General features: G+C 35.1%; 1 protein-coding gene and 1 non-coding gene across 2 annotated transcripts in view; one reads left to right on the forward strand and one right to left on the reverse strand.

The window, feature by feature from the left end:
• Window positions 1-248: 248 nt before the first annotated feature.
• Window positions 249-25,567, reverse strand: part of STT3B (STT3 oligosaccharyltransferase complex catalytic subunit B) — a 106,468-nt gene continuing 81,149 nt past the window's right edge. Inside the window, exons 6-16 of the mRNA XM_047098692.1 lie at window positions 19,234-19,332; window positions 17,261-17,407; window positions 16,384-16,432; window positions 14,855-15,009; window positions 12,294-12,505; window positions 10,610-10,797; window positions 10,029-10,200; window positions 8,982-9,155; window positions 6,667-6,780; window positions 4,196-4,408; window positions 249-1,878 (exon numbers count right to left, since the gene is read on the reverse strand). Coding sequence (XP_046954648.1) covers window positions 1,798-1,878; window positions 4,196-4,408; window positions 6,667-6,780; window positions 8,982-9,155; window positions 10,029-10,200; window positions 10,610-10,797; window positions 12,294-12,505; window positions 14,855-15,009; window positions 16,384-16,432; window positions 17,261-17,407; window positions 19,234-19,332 — 1,604 coding nt within the window. The 3' untranslated portion in view covers window positions 249-1,797. The remainder of the gene's footprint in view (window positions 1,879-4,195; window positions 4,409-6,666; window positions 6,781-8,981; window positions 9,156-10,028; window positions 10,201-10,609; window positions 10,798-12,293; window positions 12,506-14,854; window positions 15,010-16,383; window positions 16,433-17,260; window positions 17,408-19,233; window positions 19,333-25,567) is intronic.
• On the forward strand, window positions 11,578-11,682 carry LOC124527389 (U6 spliceosomal RNA). The gene has a single exon (XR_006965848.1). It is a non-coding gene; the product is annotated as a U6 spliceosomal RNA (small nuclear RNA).

Consider the following 25,567-nt stretch of genomic DNA (forward strand, 5'->3'; position numbering starts at 1 on the left):
GACGCAGGTATTGTGAGGCATGTTAGGCTACTAGTGACCTTCTGAAGACGCATCATAAGGAGGATCATCTGCTTCAGGATCACAGCTGGCCTCGGGCAACAAACTGAGGAAAGCAAAACCACAAACAAGGAGGGAGGACTACTGTACGCATATTCTCTGAAACCTTTGTAAAAGTGAACACGGAAGGAATTACATGTTTGGTACTCTGAAACTCCTTTCAAAAAGAAAATTTTTGTAAAAGACAACACTTAACACAAAATTTGAATTAACTTTATTTCCCCTACAGTCAACAACTTCTCTGCATTGAATTTTAAAGCAACAAAGTAAAATAAAATCCCCCAAATGACAAGGTATCAGAAATCCAGATTTAGTTACACTTTGTGAAAATGTTCAGCCATTTTATTGGTCTGTAAAAGAACCATCATCTGGGTCAAAAATGAATTCTATAAATCAAAGTATATTCTACACTTTGGAAAAGAAAATCAGCAGTAACATTCTCACTGAATATTGTAAATTACACTTTTCTTCATAAAAGGTACATACTATTCTGCACTTTTCCACCAAAAGCAGTGGTAAGTTATGCTTGTTTATATAAAAAAAAGTTATATCCTGTGGCAGGAAAAACCCTTTCTCTTTCGCTTTTACTAAACAACTGGAGAAAATTTTCAAGTCTATATAAAGTTGCCTATAAGCTGGAAAATGAACATGTTCAATCTCCATTTATACTTTAGTGCATTTTTTGACAATTGTCACATTTTTAATAAAAGTAAGAAAATGCATATAGCATTAAAGAGTGTTTCATCAAATGCTTCAGGAATTAAAAAAAAAAAAAACATGGAGCAGAAGATAAAATCATTGTGAAAGGTGAAACTATCAGAAAATAAGACAAATCCAGGCAAAGTTTACAAATCCTTTGTCATTTTGAAGAGTCACAGAAAAGGAACTCTGGATACCTGTCCACTTTAAGGGTTTTTTCCCCCTTAATCTTTTGCGTGTAAACATAGTGCTCATCTCAGTGATACCAAACCCGATCCTGGTAGGAAACCTCCTGTGCGGTTGCCATGCTTTCCGAAGGATATAAATCTAGCCCTTGAATGAACAATGCATGAGATCTGCTCTGTAAGTACCTGGTGAAAACAACTGCTAACAGCAGCAATAATGTGTCAACATAAAAAACTATTTGCATCAATTAGTTACTCAGAGGTCCATCTTTGAAACAGCAGCTTCTTAGAGCAAATAGTAAGCAACAGAAAATGTACATTTGATGAAACATTCTTTGCACTGGAGAAACATGAAAATAAATATAGTTCAAGGAAGTATAATTACTTTTCTAATACCTCTTTCTCAGACCTGTACTAGTTTACTGGTTCAAGAGAATCACATCACATTTTGTCATTTGTATTTTACATATTGCTATTTGGGTAATTCAGAGAAAATGTAGGTCTCGTAAAAAATAAAAACATTGACAAGTATGCATGTGCCAGGGACCAAATTAGAGGGTTCTTTGGTGCAATTAGTCCAAATTCTCAGATTTGAAGGATAATATGTACCAATAAAAAAAACCTGCTGTTAGACATTTACAGCAGTGCTCTGTCTTGCTTCACATTACAAATAGAAAATAGCTGTTCTCAATAAGCCAATTTTAGTTTTTAAATCAGGCATTGCCAGAAAATTTTGTACATTAATCTGGACCAGTGATGGTTCTGTACCCTCTGTTGTGAAACATGACATGAGCTAAAGGCAAAGACCGGTTCTCACAAGGACAACTGCTTCAAGTTAGGAACCCGAACAGTGCATTTAAACAGTCTTCTTAGATAGTTTCTTGCCTTTCTTAAAAACTAGTTTATTTTTAATGTAGCCACGCTTCCTTTTCGTAGTCTAAAAAAGAAAACAGAACATGTGGTATTAGTGCAGGTTTCTCCCAGAATAATATATACACACATGGTTGACAGCACTGTGACAAAGACTGTCTTAATAAGCCCTTAAGAGTTCTTCTCTTGGCTGCCTCCTTGAACAATCGATGAACACTAATAACAGTTCTATGCTAAGGATGCAGAGAGATCCAAGATAAGTTGGACTAGCTTCCTAGCTTTCAGATGAAAGCACTACCCAGAGCATTCCTCAAATGCACAGCATACATTCCTCACCTCCAGGTAAATGAGCCCCTCCCTCCCCTCTCAACACACTAAATGCCTAGCTGTAAGAATTACTCACACTTCCAGGCATGACAGAATATAACACTAGACTAAGGAATCAGGAAATGTTAATGCTACTCCTGGTGTAGCCTCCAAGAATTAGCTGTGTGTCAGAAATCAAATTAACTTAGTTTTGGTATGTGTAAAATGAGAGCGATTGTACCTATCTACAAAGATGAAAGAGAAATAGAATTACTTGGCACATCCTCCCAATTCAGGCAGAAAAATAATTTAAAAAGTGAAAACCAAACACCAAGGGGAAAAAAAAGCTGTAACATTCCTTGAGTTTCACAGATCTTTAAAAAATAACATTTTTCTAAACACCTCAGGATCCCACTAAAATACTTTCAACAGATGTTTTCTGGTGTAAGAAACAAATCGCTACACAAATGTGGTGGTAGAACTTATTGCAAAAAATTTAGAAGATAAATCATAAAGACACATGGGTCTCCACTCTGACATATCTCCACTGATACTGAAAAAAGGTGCTAATTTTTTCAAACAGGTGATTTAAAGCACTGGGTTAGAAGAGGCTGGAGACTTAAGAGAGGAAAGCAAATATTCCTCTAGTGCAGTATAAAACAGAACATAAAGCCATGGCAACCCAAACTTCAAAATCCATGTTGCTGGCTACTAGAATATATGTTTTGGGCACACACGGCAGACAATTTTTACTGATCCATTCATTTGCTGATTTGGGGGAAATGATGGGAAGAGAAGGAAGGTCAGATTCAGAAAACCCACTGTCATCAGCTAGACAGCAATTTCAGTGGCCTTGTTTCTCAGAAAGGGTAGGCCTTAACTGGGCTTAGAGGTCTCGGGAGTAACTGCCTTGAGACTAGCACCATTTGCTTTGACTTCTGCACTTATGTGACTCACCAGTTTCTCCTGCCACATGACTATAAAAAAACAGATCATTTGTCATGTGATGTACAAAAAGACTGTTAAGTGAATGTGATATGACTAACACATTGCATGTCAGCTCCACATTTAAATATATCAGTCTAGATATAGTGATCTATATCTGACAGAAAGTACTAATTTAAAAAGCTCTTATTTATATATCATACAGCTAATATTCAGCACTTTCATAGCACACACTGAAATAATCGACTTTGAATACGTTTTAAGTAATGCAAAGGGAAAGACAACTGTTTTAATGATTTAAAAAAAAATTCTGAACAATGTAAACCGAACCTAAGCATCTTTCAAGACTTACGACTGAAATGGGTCCAATAATTACTATTGTAAGCGTAGTCCCGTAAAATGCAACCTTAATATTTTACTTGACCGGCTCATTATTTCCCATCTCCCATAGAGAGCAACCTATGTAAATAGTCATTTTTAGTGCCTTTTAGAGCTAAGATTAGATCTATTTGGCTTAAGTGAGCAATAATGACCTTCAATAAAATACTTCATATCTTACTAAATATTGCTTACAAAGGGACTATAATAGTCTCATCATCATAATTCCTGTCTACAATTTTGTCATGATCATTACATTTAAAAATAATTATCTTAAGAGAAATGATTTTTTCAAAAATTCAGCACTTGACCAATGCAAACTTAGTTTTTAGTCAATGAACAACAACATATTAAGAATGGAACATGAAAATGCAATATAAATTAGCTTTGACCAAAAGATAAACCAACTGCAACTGTACTTGGGTATTTGGCATTTTTACTTTCATAAAAGCTTAGAAAGTGATGGCCACAGACCTATCTTACTTTCAAATAAGTCTTACTAATTGGAATCACCCAAACTAAAAGCCAGAATGCCTCTGGAAAACCTCACCTCAGTTTACTAATAACCACTATGCTATCCAAAAAAGGCTGCTGCTTGAGATATCTCAAGTGCTCAGTTTGAAAGGAATGGCCTTAGGAGGCTAGCTTGATACTTACTTTGTAGATAAGCCATAGTCTACAGAGATCTAGCAAATTAAAATTTACCAGGAATTTTTAGTAATTGTTTTTCAGTAATGACTTCCCTCGGCACCCACCTTCTTTGACAAATACTTCTGTTTTGGGAAAATGTTGGTGACTCGAGGTTTGTGGTCTAGTGTCTCCCTGTTATCAGGTGCTTTCACTTTATATATCCTCACAAGCCAGTGTTCTGATGTAAAGGCTTCCTCCAAATGTTTGAATTTAATGTCCTTGTTTCCAATCTCAGCATTACGTGTTCGATCAAAACCTGGGGGTGTACGAAAATCCAGCTGCAAAAGTGACATTAGTATGGGATGTTAACCATATTAGAAAACATTCAGATGTAAATGTTCTAATGAGTGAAACTCTCTCCCTTTAAACTAGGAAAACAGAATCAGAGTAGTATCTTGTAACATTTCTCATATGTTGCTAACTAGATAGGAAGAACTCAGGAAGAGAGAAATTAAATACAGCAGAATTAGAATTGCACTGCACCCTTAGAGTAGATGAGCGGCCTGCGGGCATTAAAAAACCCCAAACAGCCAAATGAGATCCGTCAAAGCCCTTTTTATAGGTTTACAGAGAAACACACAGAAGGGACTTCTTTTGTTTCAGGGCCTTGCACGAGTCGATTCTCTCAGCCTGAAAGTTCTTCATTCAGCTCTTCCGCTAGGCTGATTCCTTTCTATCATTTGGTCTCAGCCCAACACCATCTATTCAGGGAAATATTTTCTTGAAATTGGTGGTTGAGAAGTCTCCTCCGTTATTTCCTTATCTTTTACTCTACTAGCATTCACTGCTAAAATGTTTTATTTATTTTTAAAGTTACCTGTATCCTCCACCAGGATGTAAGCTGCATGATGACTTTATCTTATTCAGAGGGTGGCTTTATCTCCCCAGTGTTATTTGTTAAATAAATGCACAAGTAAGCAGCGATACTACATCCAGAAAGTGGGAACTATAAAGGAAGTTAGAAAAGCCAAACCACGGGAGGATTTATGAGGAATGAAAAGAGGAAAAAATGGGGGGAGGGGAGAAGATTTTAAGAAATTCTCAGACTAAGTTTATGTTCACACAGAGCATGAGCAAATTCAACTTTAAAACAAAACAAACTCTAATAAGGGAATAAATTGTTCTTGCAGATCTACACAATAGAAAAGTTCTCCTCCTATCTTAAGTACTTACTATTCTTGACTATGGAACGCATCAGAATGAGCACATGGTAGAAACATGGCTTAAAACTGTTAATAATTTAAAGGATAGCCCCCCAAAAATGAAAGAAAAGTCCTTTAATGCTATCATTAATGACCAGAGAAACTAATCTTTGACCCATTTTCTAAAGTAGCCAGTTATCATGACTTAAGTGGTCCGTTCTTATGTGAGTGTAGAAACCAAGCAGTTGCCTTCAAAAAAAAAAAAAAAAAAATCAAAACATAAACAAAGCCCTAAATCCAGTAGTAAAATTGTCTATTTTCTCAAAGCCACCTACAGAATATAGAGAATATCATCACTGGTACTGTGTAATAGCCCTGTATGCAGATGGCAGCTACATTGGTGAGGATAACAACTAAACTTGTGGAATCACTATGTTGTACCCCTGAAACGAATGTAACACTGTGTTGCCAACTGTACTTCAAAAAACAAAAAAACAACCAGGAGAATGGAAAAACAAAAGCCACCTATAGAATAACCCTAATAATTCTAATAATTATCTTGACTCCTGGTATTTGTATAAAGTTCGACAAGCAATTTTTCCTCTGCCTTCTAGCATCAGCTTATCAGAAAGCAATATGAAATTGGGCAGTATTCACTGAAATCTCAGTATGAAGATGTAACTTGGCATTGCAGTCATGCAATCTAAGAGCTATAAAAGCCCTCAGAAATCAAGTCATCAGTCCAACTCCCATTATACAGACGAGGAAAAAAATGAGTCCAGGGAATGTGACCTGTCCAGCCAGAGCGGAATCTGAAACTGAGGTACTATGGCAGGAGGTCCAGTGTTTTCTTTTTGCCACCATGTTTCTTTGCACATTCACTCATTTTATGGACCCTTAAGCTTTTGTACCCACATCATTCTAATATCCTAGGAAACTCTCACCCAGATAGTCCTAACTAGTTATGATAACAGAACAGGGATAGAACTAGTATCTGAAGTGACTATGTAACTAAACTCTTTAATTTCAGGCTATTCCCCACCCAGCAGCAAAGTAACCTACTCAAGATCACACTGTTTCCTACCTAGAAGACTTCTCTGTAGAACAATGTCTTCCAAAGGCACGAGGTCAAAAGGTGAGATGGCAAGCAAAGGTGGGATCTGAGCCTAGTGTTAATATGTTGGAAAGAAATCTTTGTTTTAAAAAATTCTCTCCCTAACTTTTCATAGTTTCAGAAATCTAAATTTAAGGGGTGGGGAGACGGAATCTATAGATAAGCACATTTTTCTTCACAGCACAATTGTAACATTCATTATCCTGTTTTCTAGAGACAAACAAGACTACTTTAAAACTATTCCTTTGAAGAAGATTATGTAAGAACTGATATAACCAACCTGCATTTCTCCAAATCTGTAGTACGACATTTTATACATAAGACAATTCAACAACGTGGGGGATCCTGCTTTGTCTACACGGAATTCTCCTTGTGGGGTAAAATAGTCACTTTCCTATAAGAAAGAAATTAAATTTCTGTCAGTTCAGTATAACAGATTCAAAGCTACCAGTTTCCCCCTTTATTTCCCCTTATAGAGGCAGCTTTTGAAATATCTTCGAAAAGCTGTAAAAAGTGGGAACTATAAAGGAAGTTAGAAAAGCCAAACCACGGGAGGATTTATGAGGAATGAAAAGAGGAAAAAATGGGGGGAGGGGAGAAGATTGAAAAAAACATGGTATTAGAAGATTAATTTATAAATGTAACATAACCTGGAAAAAACCTAAATGTCCACCAGTAGGGAAAGGTTAAAGGAATTATGGTGCGCACACACAACAAAGCACACTGTGCAAATATGCAATAAAGGAATGGAGAAGGCTCTCCATATTCTAATACGGGAAGATCTCCAAGATCTACTGCGAAGTGAAAAAAGCAAAAACAAGATATGTATTTTGGTACTGCTTACCTGCTTGAATAAGAATCACAAGAAAATAATAAGTGATTACCACGGACTTTTGCTTTTCTTGGAGGAGGGGTTAGGTTATGATTGTGTATCTCTTTATACTTTATTTTTTGTTAAAATTTTTTTTTTTTTCAACGTTTATTTATTTTTGGGACAGAGAGAGACAGAGCATGAATGGGGGAGGGGCAGAGAGAGAGGGAGACACAGAATCGGAAACAGGCTCCAGGCTCTGAGCCATCAGCCCAGAGCCTGACGCGGGGCTCGAACTCACAGACCGCGAGATCGTGACCTGGCTGAAGTCGGACGCTTAACCGACTGCGCCACCCAGGCGCCCCTATACTTTATTTTTTGAACAATGTGAATGTATTAACTATTCTCAAATTTCAAAAACAGTAAATTTAAAAAGCATGGAAACCGGAGCTATCATATGTCGCAATTTTAACACTGTTAAAAAGCAAATCCACATATGAAATCATGTACCGGGAAAATTAAGATTAATACAATGAAGTAATGTTTTAAAATCATATTGAAGGGAAAACATCAGAGCATTTACATTTGAACAGAAAATCGAGCGCTTTACTCTGTCCCTGTCATTTGACACACATACACACACTTTCCCAAAAGGTTCTTTTATTCTGGGTCACTGGTGAATCTTACTCTCATCTTTTGTCCCTTCATCATGTAAACCACAATGATGGGTGCCAATCCTCTATGAGCTCACAACTGAGAGGGAGATATAGCTTAAATCTACTAAAAGAACAGGCTGCATGTGATTTGATGATGAATAAATACCCAGATGCACCAGAGAAGGGCTTCTGGAAAGTGGACACAAATGTGGTGGGGAAAGTATTCAAGAAAGAGAAGAGTATATTAAGTACAGGTATAAGTCAAAGAAAGAAACCACAAGGCAAATTTCATGGGCGAGAGTAGATTGAGAGATGGAAAAAAGTCGGCAGAGGGATAAGAGGCCAGCACAGGAAACTGAAGTATTAAGGGGTTTACATTCCCAGCTAAGGAGTTTGGATCTTATACCACTGCTTCATTACAGAGATTATTTCATACCAACCACTAGGCTGAGCTTCATCCACGTTACCATAAAATTTTCATAAGGGCACCACAAATTAACTATTCCCGGTCTCCCCATCAGTGATAATCTTAGGCTACCTTAATCAGCATTATAACACCAGAACCAAGAATGAGACCTAGCGCTTCAAGCATGTAATGCTGACTGGCCAAAAATAAGCGGTCCATAGCACCAAGCTGACAGTGCAGGGTTTTCGTTGCAACTCATGTCTCTCTGATTTCAAGGCCCTTAATCTACTGAAGGCTTTTAAGCTGGAAAGTGACATGATCAATGTCATGTTAGATAGGGAGAGGAAGCAAGGTTAAGGCAAAGACAGCAATTTCAAGGTTACCATCCTATTTCGGGTTTACAATCATAAGGGTTAGTATCAGAGTGGAAGCAATGGAAGTGGAAAAAAGGGGCAGAAGTGAGAGGCTGTGACAGAGTAAAAAGCAAGAGTCTTAAGAAAGGAGTGTTTTGTAGGGGAGAATAGAAGTACCAGGGGTGAATTTCAGAAGTTTTAAACCTGGAAAAATGCTCATAGTACATTTTTAATAAATAGTAAAGTAAGAGTGAGGGACGAATTTGGGGCATAAGATGACAAAAACAAATATTATACAATTAGCATAAGAAAATTACTTGGGACACTGGAAGCTGCCTTTCACACATATGCAATGATCTAGCTTCTTACCCGAATGTCTTTTGGATGTTCCCCTTCAGCTATCCTAACCATCCAGAGAAACTTGTTGATGTCATCACCAGAATAGCCAATAACTCCTCCAAAAATAACCAAAACATAATCTACATCCAGACTCCTCATGATTTTGTAAGCTGCTGTTTCGTTTGAAGACATAGCTTTTCCTACCTATAGAATAAAAAATGAGAATGTATATATTTAGTCCCACAATACACTTAAAAATAAAAATGTACATTGGATGGAATGTACATTGATTTACATGGAATTCTTTTTAAAGAAATGATCTGCTATGAATTCAACAAATTTACCAAGATTTATAAGCACCTCACTTAACAGAGCCAATTACAGCAGGAATGTCAAAATCTGAATACATGTTCTAATAGTTAAGTTTCATGAAATTAATATTTTAATATAAAAGCTGGCAAGCTTAATAGAAATACAGTTTCTCAGAAGTGCGAGGCCAGGGATGACCAGCGATCTAGCTGGTACAAATATATTCTTCTCGGTCTACCGGATGTCCAATGATTAGCTACAATGCTAATACAAATAGAACTCGTTTGGTTAACATCCATTATCTATTTAAAATCTTTAGAGAACCGAGAGGGGATTACCTTAATTTATGCAAATTACTTATTTGAATGGACACAATTTACATGCCCATACAATGCAGTACCTTTGGCTTTACATCCTTGCAAATAATTCAGTCTACAATTCTGAATGAAACTTAGATAAATACCATTTCGTTTTCACATTTTAAAAAATTTTTAAGTAGGCTCCATGCCCAACGTGGGGCTTGACTTCATGACCCTGAGATCAAGAGTCGCTTGCTCTATAGATTGAGGCAGCCAGGCACCCCGAGTAAATACCATTCTTACAAACAAAATATATAAGCATACCTGGAATTCGCTTTGTTCAATAAATGTGTGAAGAGTTATTTTGAGAATTCAGGAAAGAATACTTTTACCCACATTCTCTACTTAATCACAAGTGAAGCCTGACTGCTAAGGATTTGGAATTTTTGATCTTTTATCAAATTCTTACCAGTGCTATGTGGCTGTTATTCCAGGTGTTGTTATCCACCAAAGTAGTTCTATTAGCCATTCCAGCTATCTGATAGCCATAATCCCACCAAGACATCACTCGGGCATGTTCATCTGTATTTTGCCTTAGCCAAAAATAAGCTTCTCTAAAATCATCTAAGATATTCCTCGTGCTGAAAAGAATCACAATATTCTTGTAAATAAGATCTTAAATGTGAAGAGGGTAATCTAAAATCTTGAGGCGCTGAACCATTAATCTCCTATTTTAAAAGCCTCAACAAGAGGACGGGAAATGTCCATGAAGAGCTAGATACGCACACAAATCACCTGGCTATCTTAAAAAAAAAGAGCAGATTCTGGTTTAGTAGGGGCCTGATACTCTGTAAGTCTAAGTACCCAAGTGAAGCAGAAGCTGGGGTGGAAGGGTGTACGGGGCTGCAGGGGGCGCGGGGGTGGGGTTTGAAAGAAAAACGTGGTAGGTTCAAATGCAGAGCCTCACAAACATCATTCTATCTTTTGAGACAGAAAAAAAAAAAAAAAGAGTAGGTATAAAATCCTTTTGTAGCCAAGTTACTTTCTTACCCATCATGATTATAAGAGGCAAGGACCACACTGGGGCTGGAGTAGGCATTGCTTGTGACCCAAGTACAGTGGACTGCAAACATCATCAATAGCATCAGCATCAACATGGTGACAATGCTTTTTATATTAGGACCTAATCCCTCTTCAGTTTTTTCTTGTTCAGTTACATGTTTCCTCACTTTACCTGCCTGAAGATAGAAAATACTGGTTAGACTAGTTCATCATTTGCCTTGCTTCATTAAAACACTCAGGGAAAATGTTGGGAGAATGTTAAACCAATTTAATTCTTTGAGAATGAAAATGTACAATCCTCAGGTATTCTTGTGTGGGTGATGCAAGGTTTTCTAAAAATTATCTAGGTAAATTCTAAAGTTAAATGTGAATGAGAAGGCTACCCATTCCAGGAGCTGATTACAGGGCAAAATATCTCCAGTAAGAAGCTTTCAAATCCAGGTGCCCTTCTGTTTTACTTAAATACAAATGAAACAAAACAAAACAAAACAAAACAAAACAAAACAAAGGAGATAACCAAAAGGCCTCATTCTGGCAACCTTTTCTTAGAAAATGTGAATTTCTTGTCCTGAAAATGACAATGTCCACTTACAATTCAGATCTACAGGACTTCAGTATAAGACAAGCCTGCATTATCAGAATCCATCTTCTAATTACCAAAACCCCAAAATAACAGACTTGTGAAGATTACATTTTTGAAAACAACCAAAAAATCCCACCCAAAACTGAAAGAACAGACTCATACGTTCTCAATTGCAAGGCTAGTTAACAAAACACAAAACCACCACCACAAAAGAATGTGCTTTATTAATACAAATCTGTATGAGTTATAATTGGACTTATAATAATGAAATGAAGACTTTTAAAGTTAATATTTACACGAGGAAGTTTCACTGGTTATTGGTATTTAAAAACCTAGTTAATATTCAAACAGTAAAGTTTAATATGTCATCCAAGTGCTTGCTTGGGCAGCACACGTACTAAAACTGGAACAATATGGAGAAGATTAGTGTAACTCCTGTGCGAATGACATGCATATTCCTGAAGCATTCCGTATTTTTTCAAGAAAGCTTCTTTCCCCCCACCCTCGTGAAAATAAGTAACAACTTGGGATAAAAAACAAAAAAACAAAACAAAACAAAAAAACAAAAACAGTCATCCAAAGCAAGTGCTCTAATTCTTACGAGTCTTTTCTATTCCTGAATCAAATATACTCCTGCTGTTACGTGAGAGGTTAAAAGTGAATTACATCATATTGGCCAACCGCTTGTTGCTAACAAACTAGAGGCTTTCTTCCCTTTATTTTACTTTTCAATCAACCAAATATTTAAAAAGTTTACACTGAATAAGGATCTGAAGGAGAAGCACTTGTGCACATAGTTTCAGAAATGCAAAATTTTATGTAACTAAATAGAGCACAAGGTTTTTCCTCTCAAAAGTGGAGGAGTTTTAGAGAAAACCTGACAATAAGAAATGAGAATTCCTTCTGTGATTGCATCATATATTCTTCAAGCTAAAAGACCAAACAGGATTCAAATTCTGAGGCAAACAGTCAAGACCAACTAGAAATGTCACAGGCTGTCTAAATCCTTTTTCTTAATATGTATAGTTTTTACCATGGTAGAAAACATACAATATTTAAAAATTTTAAAGGCTTTACTTAGATTCCCACCTTATCATACAAATTTCCTGGGTTTCTTTTATCATCCTCATCACTGCTGTCTTCCACAGGTGGGTTTTCCCTTTTCATGTCATCCCCCAAATAGTGCTCAAAAACATTTGAGAAGGCAATTGCAGATAGCATACAGACGACCGGAGTCAAAGTCAACATCAGCCGCACCATCACTCCAGCAAAATAGACAGCACTGATTGCATACAGAGCAACTGCAAAGACAAGTTCTCTTATGACACTTCAGAAGATGCTCACAGGAAACTCAACTCAATATTTAATGCTACCAAAGCTAAAAATAAGCCAAAGTTAAAAAGAGACAAACATCTCATAAAAGAGCTAATTGTTTTTAAACTGATTAATACTGACTGTTTCAATAGTCATATTTAGAAATTGTAAATCAAATGGACTAAACATTACATATCAACAGTTTTAGGCAAATGTATCATGATTTAAATTTAATTATGGGAAAGAAGACAATTCATTATTCGTCGATAGCATCACATATTAGGAAATCCACAGCTGACAGATGAAAACATATTGGGTGAATTATATTATTAGGCTCAATAAGTTTACAGAAGCAAATAGTCAACGAAAAGCCAGTACAAGTATCTGGTATACAGCCTGCTTTAAAGTAAGAATAGGATGAGGGGCCTGGGTGGCTCAGTTGGTTAAGCATCTGACTTCAGCCCAGGTCATGATCCTGTTGTGATCTCAAGCCCTGCTTCAGGTGAGCTCTGCTTCTCTTTCTCTCTCTCTCTCCCCCTCATGGGATCTCTTTGCCCCTCTCAATTTTTGGCCTCTCACAAAAAAAAAAAAAAAAAAAAAAGAATGGGACGAGAAGAATGTAACTTATTAACCAAAGGAGGAACTTGTAAAGTTACTGTCAAGAGATTTAAGAACTCGTATCTCATTTGAAACTAATTTTTTGACTAAAAAATAGATTCATTATACCATATCCTTAAATGTATAGCTCAATGAATTTTTACATACCCACACATCTATGTAATTACCACCAATACCAAAATATAGGACTCCTGTATATATCTCCCTCAGAAGGAACCCTCATGCCTCTTCCCACTTCATAGCTGCTATCGCACCTCCCCCCCCCACCCCAAAAAGGGTAATCACTATTTGGATTTGGACTTCTAAAACATCAATTCAGATTTTATTCTTGAACTTCTTAAAAATGAAATTATATAAAAAAAGTTCTCTTCTGTATTGTTTTTCTTTATTTACCCATGCTATTCTTTTGTTTTTGTTTTGAGAGAAAGAGAGTGCGCACGAAGGTGGGGGGATGGAAGGGGGGAGAGGGAGAGAAAGAGAGGGAAAGAGAGAGAGAGAATGAACTGAATGAATCTTAAGCAGACTCCACGCCCAGCGCAAAGCCCAATGGGGGACTGGATCCCATGACCTTGGGATCATGACCTGAGCCGAAATCAAGAGTTGGTTGTTCAACTGATTGAACTGCCCATCAGGTGTCTCTACCCATGCTATTCTTTGATTAATTGCGTGTTATACTACATTGTACAAACAAGTAAGAATTTATTAATCTATTCTACTGCTGATAATCTTTGGAATGTTTCTAATTAGGGGCTACTATGGATAAAGTTGCTATGTACATTCTTAAACATGTCTTTTATTGGCCATAGCACTCACTCCTCTTGGGTATGTATATACCTGGGATTGGGATTGCTGAGTAATGAGGTGGCCAAATGTTTAAGCTAAATCCTTCTTAACGACGGGATATTAATACGGCCTTATCCAGAGTCCACTGATCTATATAAACAGGGCAAGAAGGAATACCATCCTTCGTTATATAACTTGCACAAGTGCTATTTTTCTCTCCTGACTTTACTCTGGAAGAGTAACTTGAGTGTCACTCATGGTTCATGTATCATACTTGTACAGGTTCAAGTCCTGGTACTACAAATTATTTGATTGTGTGACCCTGTGCATGTTAAAAACCTTTTTGAAGTTTCATGTTTTAACATGTGCAAAACAGCCACAATATACTTCTTGCGATGACTGAATCCTGTAAAGGTCTCTGGTATCTGCTTATTTTGCCCACTTATATTTCAAATGTCATTAAAATAGTTTGTATTACTGTCTTTTTAGTTGGAAATATATACAAATCTATCAGTGAAGAGGGTGTTTACTTAAAGATGAAATTTTACATCTGTTTACACTGAAATTCGGGCAATGGATGCCCCTGCGAACTTCTTCCTATGTAATCAGATCTAATATAGAAAATAAAGACTATATTGTCAACAAAGTTATAATTTCCAATTCTCAGCCATGGTCTATAAATAACATTACTCTCTCAGAAAACATCATCAATTGAATGAAAAATTTATATACTAGTTCTCAATTAAAACAGTTAATGAGTATATACATAATGCAAATTCACAGAATTTTTCTTGGCTAAACACACAAAATAAGAGAAGAAATTTATCTAGAATATGCATAGCCCCAGCAAAGAGATATAAAACTTTAAAGTGATAATCTCAATAAAGAAAATAAACAATTGTTCCAAATCAAAGTATTGATTAAAAATCTCTTACCAAATACTCTTTCATCGTTGATATTTTTAATGCAGAACCATAGGCCTGCTGGGAAGGTACACACAAGAATATGTAGATCAAAGAAGAAAGACACCCAAGTCGTAGGTTGATGTTCAGACACTGATGCAATAATTGGAATGTGTATTTTTGCATACCTGGTATTTAAAAAGTTAACATTGTTTAAAATTAAAATAGGAAGGAGTTCCTTTTAGATGAAGAAATTTCCTTTGACTGTAAATATGGTTCCTATTCCCCACCCGTTCTTGCTTAAAAGTATGTTCCAATGTAACCTGCTAATAACTAGAAATAAATCTAGTCTACATGGGTAAAACTAAAAACCAATATGCCACCCCAATACTGGAAGAGTTCTCCAAAACCAGTTATAAAAGTGTTGGTTCTGACTTTTAATACAAAAATCTTTGCTCAAATAGGAATTTCCTGCAGTTTTGCTTACCATCTCCTACGTTTGTACCAGCAAGTTTCATTCTTTTGGACTTCTTACTAGCAGAAATACCTTATCTATTAAGGTACCATATTGCCATAATACGTTTCCTAACAAAATGATGCAAACGTAGGTGAGGGAAACGGAGAGGACAAATTACTCCTGAAATACCCTGGGATCCCAAAATAGTCAAATAAATTACTTACAAAAATTTGACCTTGTAATTTGACCTATTCAGAGTAACTGTCTACAACCAGGGATTTCCCCCAAACTTTCTGGTGATACACGATCTCTTGAAATATGTGTCTAAATGTCAGCTTCAGTCATTTATAAATAATTTGCTTACACTTTTAATTAGACCTGGGCATGAACCCTTTTGGTATCACATCAAAGGGCAGGCCCAGTCAATAAATTTTTTATTAATAGATTTATTAGGCCACATAGGGAATAACAAAGAAGACAGAAAAGCGGAAAGAGGAAACAAAGATAAATTACCATCAGCAGCGTATACTCTTATCCTTAGGAAAAGATTTGAGAGACAGGTTTTATTGAACTAGATGGCTAACTTAAAACCAAAATTTGTATTAATTCATTTTATAATAGCATGCTTCAAAAATGCAAAAAGTATCCTCAAGTGTATTTGATAGATTAAAACTATCAAGGAATTTAGGATAACGTGGTATTAGGAAAAAACTTAAATTCTTCCTTCGTATCTATGGCATATGGGCTTATAACATAGCACCTTAAGAGTTAAAAATTAAATATTATTAGAAGATGGAAACAATATAATGGTTAAAAACAAAAATCAATCATTAAAAGGGCACAAATGTTACCCTAAATGTTCTGACAAACAAAACTAAAATAAGGAGTTGACTCTATAGAAAAGAAATGCATGACTTACATGTATCATACTAAAGGTGTATTCTAAACAGGAATTTTAAACAAAGATAAATTACGAGGGAGTCAACATTTACCGAACTAGTATATGCTAGGTACACTTAAGAAATGCTGCCCAAGTACTGACATGTAACAGAGGAAAAAAGGTATTTTAAAGTAGTATGAGGGCAAATAACTTATCTGCACTTACCCAGTGTCCCATAATGAGTAAAACCTGCCACTCCATGGTGCAATGTAACCTTGGAAGGAAAAAATGTAGAGGAAATCAATCTGCCTTTTTATTGTTTATGTTTATTGACTATGGGTTAAATTAATATTAAAAGAATTTCAGTTTTCTTTTATAGGTGACAACATATTTCATACAGCTGGCAGTCAGGCAAAATAAGGTTAGTAATCATATAAAAACAAATATCCATGGCGATCACATTTCCAGAGATATACAAAAAGTCAACAGATAAAACTGTATAATGTTTTCCCATTCTCCTTTAAACTTCTAGTTGACTAGTAAATAAAGCTAAGACATTAAGATAGCATTTGATAACTTAAAAAGGGGGAAGATGTCTAAATTATTTAAGGCAGTGTGCCAAATTTAGATAAAGTTCAAAGATGATTTTAAACATTCTTGCCTTTACTCTTGTCAATTAATCCTTCTTGGTTTTGAGCTATGCCAGGAGCAGATGGAAACGGATTTGGTTGAGTGTTTAAAAGTTGGAAAGAGACAGAAAGAGTGTAATACACACAACAAAGGGCAAGTTTCCAGTAAGTAACACTGGAAACTTTGAATTTTATACAGTTTGGGCCTGTTCATCTATCAAGAGAAGGGTGTTTGGAAGTATATTTATCAGAGCCTGAAGCACCAAAATTAGGTACAGTTAAAAAAAAAAAATCAAAATTTATAGTGCTATTCACATTTTAGAACCTTTGACTATTATTTTCATATTGTTTGTAAATACAACCACAGTATTTGAACTACTAGGATAAATGAAAAGTGCACAAAATTTGTAGAAGAATTACCTTTTCGAATAATCTAGAGACAAGATTTGCAGTCTATAGGTTATGACACCTACCTGTGTAAGTCAAATAGATGACACTAAGGAACACAGCACCTGCAGCTAGTGATACACCCAAAAAGAAAAGGGTCTGGAACTCTTGTTTTGTTAATCGGTCTCTCAGATACTGCAAGAAAGCATAAGCTTGCAGCAATGCAAAGACACCTGATTAAAGAAAAGGGTGACATAAATAATCAACAAAGCACTTTCCCAAAGATATTTTAAGATGTTAATTTAGATGAGCTTCTTAGAATACCCTGTACTTTACATATCAAAGACTAGTCGTTTCATCTAACCAACATTTCCTTTGTCGAATGACAGTTAACCACTTAAAAAAATTACATCTATCTATCTATCTATCTATCTATCTATCTATCTATCTATCTATATTTTTTTTTTTTTTACATGATCAGACTCCCCATACACAGACCAGGTAAGAAAAATCTCATTTCAATAACTAGAGCCTATTTATCACATTAAACTCCTCTCTTGTCCCATATTTTAGTAACATGTTTTCTAGGGAGAAAAAAATATAGAATTGCCATTAAAAAATAGCTCTAAGATTTACTGAAGGATACAAATGACTTGGATCAGAAGAATCCTAATAGTTACTGTTTATAGCTGAGTGACAGGACATGACCTCAATTACACACTTATGTAAGACTCTAAATTACTAAACATGAGGGTGAGTGCTAAGATAAAACTAAAGTAGGAATAGCAAAAAGTATTTAATTGTCAAAATGTACAAAACACAATACAAAAGCACTAGGTGTAAAACTAAAAGACACAAAAACTCTAAAAATCCAACATGGCATATTGACTTTTCTTCTAAAAAATTTAGTAATCAAAGTTATTTTTCACAATTTTAACCATTTTAGAATGGTTAGGTAAGGTATAATCAAAGACTCAGATTTTAGGAAATAATAACCCAAATACATAAAAAGTGAGATAACTGCTATAAATGATATATACTCAAAACTGGATATGCATTTCTCTATCAAACTAGTTGGTAATATCATAATATCATAATATCAAATTAGAAACGTAAGTAGGGTGCCTAGGTGGCTCAGCTGGCTAATCGTCCAACTCTTGATTCTGGCTCAGGTCATGATCTCATGGTTCACAGGTTCAAGCCCAGCGACAGGCTCTGTGCTGACAGAGCGGATCCTGCTTGGGATTCTAACTCTCTGCCCCTTACCCCACTCGCTCCCTCTCAAAAATAAATAAATATATTTTAAAAATTAGAAATGTAAGTAAAAGTATTCATAAAGTGCTATGTAACAGTAAGGTGTGGGTTCTTAACCTATTTGGAGGGGATGGGTTTCAAGATTCTAACTTAGAATCTGATAAAAGCTATGGAACATCCCCTCAGAGAGTTAAACATTCTGATACTTACAAAATGTTGCAAATAAAATAACTACCCACAGACTTCCTATGGGTGTCATGGACCTTGTGTTGAGAATCTGCTGAAGTTTTATTCAAAGATCTCCCATTATCTTGTTAATTGTAACCTAGATTAATAATGGCAAAGTAGTCTTTTATATGGAGGAATATTGTATTAAAGCCATTAATTTCAGTTAGTGGATAAAATATTCTAGGGAGATGTAAGGGACATAAACATTTATACCATGTTCTTTCTAAATGTGCTAAAATGCAAACCCAGTGGTACAGTAAACTCAGTGTACAGATATGCTACTTAATATCTGTTTAAACAAAACATATGTTATTTAGTGTCTGCAAATAACATGGATTATGCAAAAAGGGATAGTCTCCCTTTTCAAAACAACAGTAGTTAGGAAAATAGGCACATTTGGGAACATAGTATCAGAAAAGTCTCAAGAACAGACATTCACATTTTATAGTGGCAATGTTTCAGAACCAGTATGATGAAAATTAAAAACAACAAACACCAAAAAAACTTCATTCCCTTGAAAACTGGTCAGTCATGCATTCATGTATTCAGAAAAGGGAAAATAAATATTTTTGCATACCAGCAGCGGCCATGTGTTCACTTGTCCTGATTGGCTGGAATCCCACAAAGGGTATCTGCATGGATAATATTAAACCCACAATGTAGAAAGTGCTATATGCTATAAAGACAAAATAGGAAATAAGGATAATTTACTACTACCATTAAGTACTTCAAACATAACTCATACATTTTTAACAAACTTTAACCTTATTTTAAGAACAGAATCTTGAAATGACTGCTCTATTCGATGGATATTTGATGGTTAATCCCATAAATCATGAGAATTCCTTCTGCCAATCTTTAAAAAAATGTTAAGTACTTAATTTTGCAAAATATCATTTAGAACAGTTTAGGAGACTGGTGCTGCTTTCCTTTTCCATTTTAAAATGGAATCAAGTTTTCAATATATCATTAATAACTGACATGACCCAGAAGCTAAGTAATACATAAATAAGTAAACACTATTCCTACTGGCATTACTCTGAAGCATGACCTAAAGATAAAGAATACTTATCCTCATCATACATGAATAGCTGCTATTGTCTCAAAAGCTCTCAAGTATTCCACATCCTTTTTATAGTCTAACATTCTAACAGTACATCTAAGAAACCAAAAACAACAAAAAACCCTGTCCACAAAGTTTTCTGTCATAAAAGAAAAGGACTAAGTATACAGAAGTTAAGCCATAAAATAGACTAGTTAATGAATTTTTTAGGGTCTAATAAAGGAAAATTATTTGCTTTTGGCACTGAGTACATTATAGTATTCTTGGCTTACATATCAACATAAATGTATAGGGAAATGGGGGAGGGGTTAGAATTTGTGTAACAGACTTGTTTTGCATTTAGATGTTCACAGGTCATTATTAAATTAAGTTCATTACAGAGAAAGTTAGAATTTAGAATCACTGTAATTGAAAATTATTTAGAAATGAAGATAAACCCATCTGAAATAAGTTAATATGAAAACTTCCGTTTATAAAGCTTATTCACAACATTTTATGAAGCATAGTCAATAGTTGTTGGCAAATAAAGTATTCTATTAGGAAAAGACTGGGGTGTATTTAGGAAGGGAACTGTTAGAAGTATATATATCCATATTCTACACTGTATGTAGCATAGCATTCAGCAGCATACATTTCTCTTCCCCCACATTTAGTTGAGTTTATTTGCTTTCAAAGGAAACCCATCCGTAGAAGGTAAATCATGGGCTAATGGTTCAAACGTTAAGTTGCTGCATTAGAGATAACTACAGTGTTAGGAAAAGGATAAGAAGCTCAAGTAAATTTAATAGGAAGGACCAGTGTATGTGAATAAAGTTCCCAATATCCTCAAGCTAATGGAGAACTGGTTGTCTAGATGAGACTACAGAAGTAATCCACCTAATAATATACCTTCCAGACATATTAATGTTGGAATGGAATTATCCTCAGTGAGGTACTTGAACACAAATGCAATAAAAGCTAAGTAAATCAGAATTTCTATATTATGGGACTTAAACTGTGGCTCAGTTTGTTTGATGAGATTTCTAGTTATCAGTATATTTCTATCAGTCTTGTGTAGATCACCTGGCATAGAGTCATAAAGGCAGAATCAGAAAAAAAATGGGAATGAGTGATCTTGATTTTGAACTACCTAATAAAAAATTCAGTTTCCTCACTACAGAATGAGGGGTTTGGCCAAAAAGATTTGTAGATTAACCGCTCCCCCCCAACAATAACCTAAGATTCTTTTATTAGACAGGCCTTTTATTAGGCACCTAGAGCTGCAAAATCAAACCCTAGACAGTAACTGAACAGAGAGAGGCACATCTAGAAAGGCCAGGCATGGGAAAACCTTGTATTTTAATTACAGTTAAGTCTACTTATGTCCAAACAGCACCATCACCTCTTAGGCTAAGTTTTCTCTTTCTTATAAATACTAATGAACACTGAATGTTATAACACTGTCACAGAATTTGGATTAAGTATGATAAATGGCACATGCTGAACAAAAAAGTAAAGCCTTTAAAAAAAAAACCTGAAGTGAAATTTATATATAATCATTTAAAAGTAACAATTTAGAGGCATGTAGTACATTCACAATGTTAAGCAACTACCACCACTCTAGCCCCAAAACAGTTTCATCACCCCAAAAGAAAACTCCATATTCAGGAAGTAGCTGCTCCCTATTCCCTCCATTCTAGAAGGTAAATACGAATCTTCATCTGTCTCTATGGATTACTAGTTTGTTCTAAATGTAAAAGTAACAACAAACAAAAAGTAAAAAGTAAAAGTCTCTAGCCCGATTTACTTCCCTAAGTCATTTAATAATTACTTTTCCAGAATTAATCACTAAAAGATATGGTGAGCACACATAAGCACATTCATATGCATATTCTCTCTCTTCAAATGGGACTATACTATGCTTGGCGATATAAAAACTTTAGCAATCACTTGCTTGGGAGCTACTGAAGTTTCCTCCCAGGGATTTGCTCAAGTTCATTTCCAGACTTATTCAAAAAGAAGAATAAACCTTCTAATATTCTCAATTCAGTGTTTTTATGCAACTTCATAGAGACACTACCATTAGTAAAGAAAAAAACTCTATACAGAAGCAGATGCACTAGTAATGAGTGATGGAGAGGAATTCAAGAAAAAGAACCTCAATCTCAGATAACATAAAACACCAGGTGGGATGTGAATTTGTATTATTTTGTAAACAGAGGTTAATGTCAAATTAAACTAAATTAATAGAAATAAGTTCAACAATATTTTACCTTTGAATACTCCTATACATATCAGATTTGCACCAGTGATACAAAGCTGATAAATGTGATATACGCAATAATCCAAAGATCACCATTTTCTTTTAAGAGAACTGGATTCATGTTTCCCTATATTTCCTATTTTTTGGATCACTGATCTTGAGATGTTTACATAGGGGAACAGATGTTCCTTCTCATAGCACTTTTTACTACATAGACAGTACTTCCATTAAATTAAAGTCAGGACTGCTTGCCAGGTAATATAAAATATCACAAACTCATCTTACTTAATACTGTCCTCCTCCTTGAATCCGTAAAATTAGATACACATCTCTGTAACTCAGTTTAAATCCCATTTACAAAACCCATGTTTTAAAACACAGAAAATAAGAATTAGACATACTTGAGTAGAAAGAAATAGTGAAATAACGCTCAATTCTTAACTTCACTACAAAGTGAACTCCACGCTTTGTACAACAGCATCTAACAGTGTGTTTAAAAATTACCTAATTAATTCATTCAAATATTAACTTTATGTAATTATGGTCCAGGCATTCTAAGGATACAAAAACCCTATTAAGATCAATCCTACCCTCTAAGCGTTAGACATCTACTTGGGAAAAGCAGAGATGTACACAAATAACCATAATACAATGAAACAAATACATGTCACAAAGGTTAAAAAAACAAAACAAAACCCTAGCTCTATAAAAACTTCGAGTGAGAGATCTCTTCTTGACATGAGCACTGAAGAGACAGTGGACAACATCTGTACCATTCTCTAATGTTCTAAGAAGACCTCAACAACACAAACCCATAGATAGCAACCATTCCCCACTAATTGTTCCTATGAACTCTCTAGGAAACTTGACCAAATTACTACCTACGACTATCACAACTTTCAATCCATCCATGTTAGCCTACTTTTCTTACCCTTTTAACCAGAAGAACAAAGCTTTCCATCAGAGTAATGAACTCTAAGAAAATGCACGATACCAATAGTGTTGTAAATCATTTATTACATCATGAAAATGTGACCACACTGCCATCCTGTGGAAGCACAGTTACTGGCATTCACTACTGCATGATACTCCCAATGTGCTCAAAGAATTCCAGAAAAAATGGCCATTCTCTATTATTGTTTATTTGCCACCAAAGAAAAACCCTTTGACTTGACTCAAATAGTAATCTTCTAAACAGAGCTTAACTATCTTTCACTGTTAAAATATTTATTTTTTTATCCAAGGGTATGGGGTAGGGCCAGATGCATACAGAAAACTACCATCCTTGACTTAACATGCACGAATAAGTTGTTATATACAATTAATTAAAAGGCACTGAAACTTCTGATTCAAGCTCCATTAAAATTGTAAGTTTTCAACAAGTTCCTGTTGTTCCCCAACTAACCTTTAAGGACCTCCTCCCTGACAAAGCAAAGACTTATGTTGATGGTACTCTTTACACTTATAAAATACTACTGTACTTCCTTTTATTTAAAGTTGGAAAATATTTTGTGAATATTGTATTTCCATTAACTTTGATCCACTATTAAATCACCTGAGCATTTTTTTAATGTTCATTCATCTTTAAGAGAGAGACAGACAGCACCCGTGGGAAGGGGGGTGGGGGCAGAGAGAGAGAGACACAGAATCTCAAACAGGCTCCAGGCTCTGAGCTGTCAGCACAGAGCCTGACTCAGGGCCTGAACTCAGGAACCGTGAGATCATGACCTGAGCCAAAGTCGGGACGCCTAACCAACTGAGCCACCCAGGCGCCCCATACCACCTTAGCATTTCTGAGCTGCTTCATCTCCTGGTTGATATTTAATGGAAAGGGCTAACAAAATATTCCTTTGCCTTCCCAATTCTCTCTAAACCAAAGCAATATTAACCAAAAGAAACACAGTGGGGAAGTATTTTATAATCCAACCAATCTTGCTTCATTATTAACAAATATGATTAAAGAACCGTAAGACTGTTGAAGCTTTTGATTTATAAAGATACTTTACTACTTGATTACTGTGAATCCTGGGTAAATAAGCAGGATGAAGAATGATAAGAAACACAAATCAAAGCTTAAAAATGAAACAAAACATAAAAAACATTAATTCTTCTTTACCAGCAGAGAAATATAATTTTTAACAAATACAGTAAAAAAAAATAATTTTTCTTTTCCAAAAATGCTGCTCATCATTCATTTTGGAGAGAATGAATCTTTGAAACAGATGTTTTACAAGTTCGATTTGTAAAAAGCAGCAATGACTTGTTCAAAACACTTGAGAGACACTTAATGATAACTTTTAAAAACAGCATATATATTTCATACTGATACATAAGATGAAATCAAGAATACAGCAGAAAGTAAATAAACATCCAGGTGTTGGTTTTATTTGTATCATGTGAAAGAATTACACACTTATTTTCTGGCAATGGTTGATGAGTTACAGAAATGTATTAAAATATAAACTAAGTTGTGTGTGTTTAAAGACTATATGAAGAACTCAAGAAATATGTATAATTTTTACATAACATAAAAGTATTAATGATCCTAATTAACACCTTTAGAGCTAAGTTTAGTTACTAAACTTAATATGCCAAGAAACAGTAATAGACAAATATCAGCAACCTCAATTCACTCATAAACAAAACAAAGTAAATATTTTAAACCATGCAGAATCACAAGTCATGTTATCACTAAAAACCTAAAAACACTTTTTTAAATTCTTCTTAATCTATCTTTTTCTTAATGTCAACTATTGTGGTTAAGTGGCTTCTTAATTCATTTACCTAATACCACTAAGACTCTGTTAATTTATACTACACAAAAGCAAACCTTTGGACTTCGGAATATAAAATTCTCAGTAAAACAGACCCTTAAAGGAAATCTCAGATCTGTTCTTCTAGATAAGAATACCAAATGATTTATTGCTTCTGTTTAGTTTGCAGAACACGAATATTCCTTGTTTCTATTCACTGAAAAAGTTTTTTCGGTTAAGCTAATGATTACTGCTACATCATAGGTAAGACTTGTTCTAAATATCCTGGGTCTTAAAGTAAGAAGATAGTAGAAGACTAATCCCGTGCAAACTAAATAATGAGTTATATTAACAATACTGATGGCAGCAGAAGCAACAGCATCTTCGGGTGTGCCCCTGAAGTAAATTTTCCCCTAAAGTAATCACTGAGAAAGTTTTATTATAAACCAGTTTAAAGAAAATTTCCCTATCCACTTCCTCCGATAATTAGTTTCAATTACCTATTGTAAGATAGACATCTGGAAAACTCACTTTGTGGAACTAATATTGCAAATTTTAGTGCAATTTTTAATGAAAACTTGGTACAAAAATTGGGGGAGGGGCAATTATGATAGTCCCTGTTTGTCTGTCTGCTCTTGGCTCATGTTCCCTTGAAGATACAAAAAAGAAAGGCAAATCAATAAAGTCAAATTAAGATATCAGTAACAAATTGTAAACATTCTATGCAGCATGGGAAAATCACGTTTTAATGGTATATGGACATACTCAATCCTTATAAAAATCTAATTCATCTATAGGCTATGAACGTAATCTTTTATTGTGGTAAGAATTTATCTGCCACAAATACAAAACT

The sequence above is a fragment of the Lynx rufus genome, unplaced genomic scaffold (genome assembly GCF_022079265.1).
Source record: "Lynx rufus isolate CCGP_SWC_20201006 ecotype Redwood Valley unplaced genomic scaffold, mLynRuf1.p SCAF_5, whole genome shotgun sequence".
Lineage (NCBI taxonomy): Eukaryota > Metazoa > Chordata > Mammalia > Carnivora > Felidae > Lynx > Lynx rufus.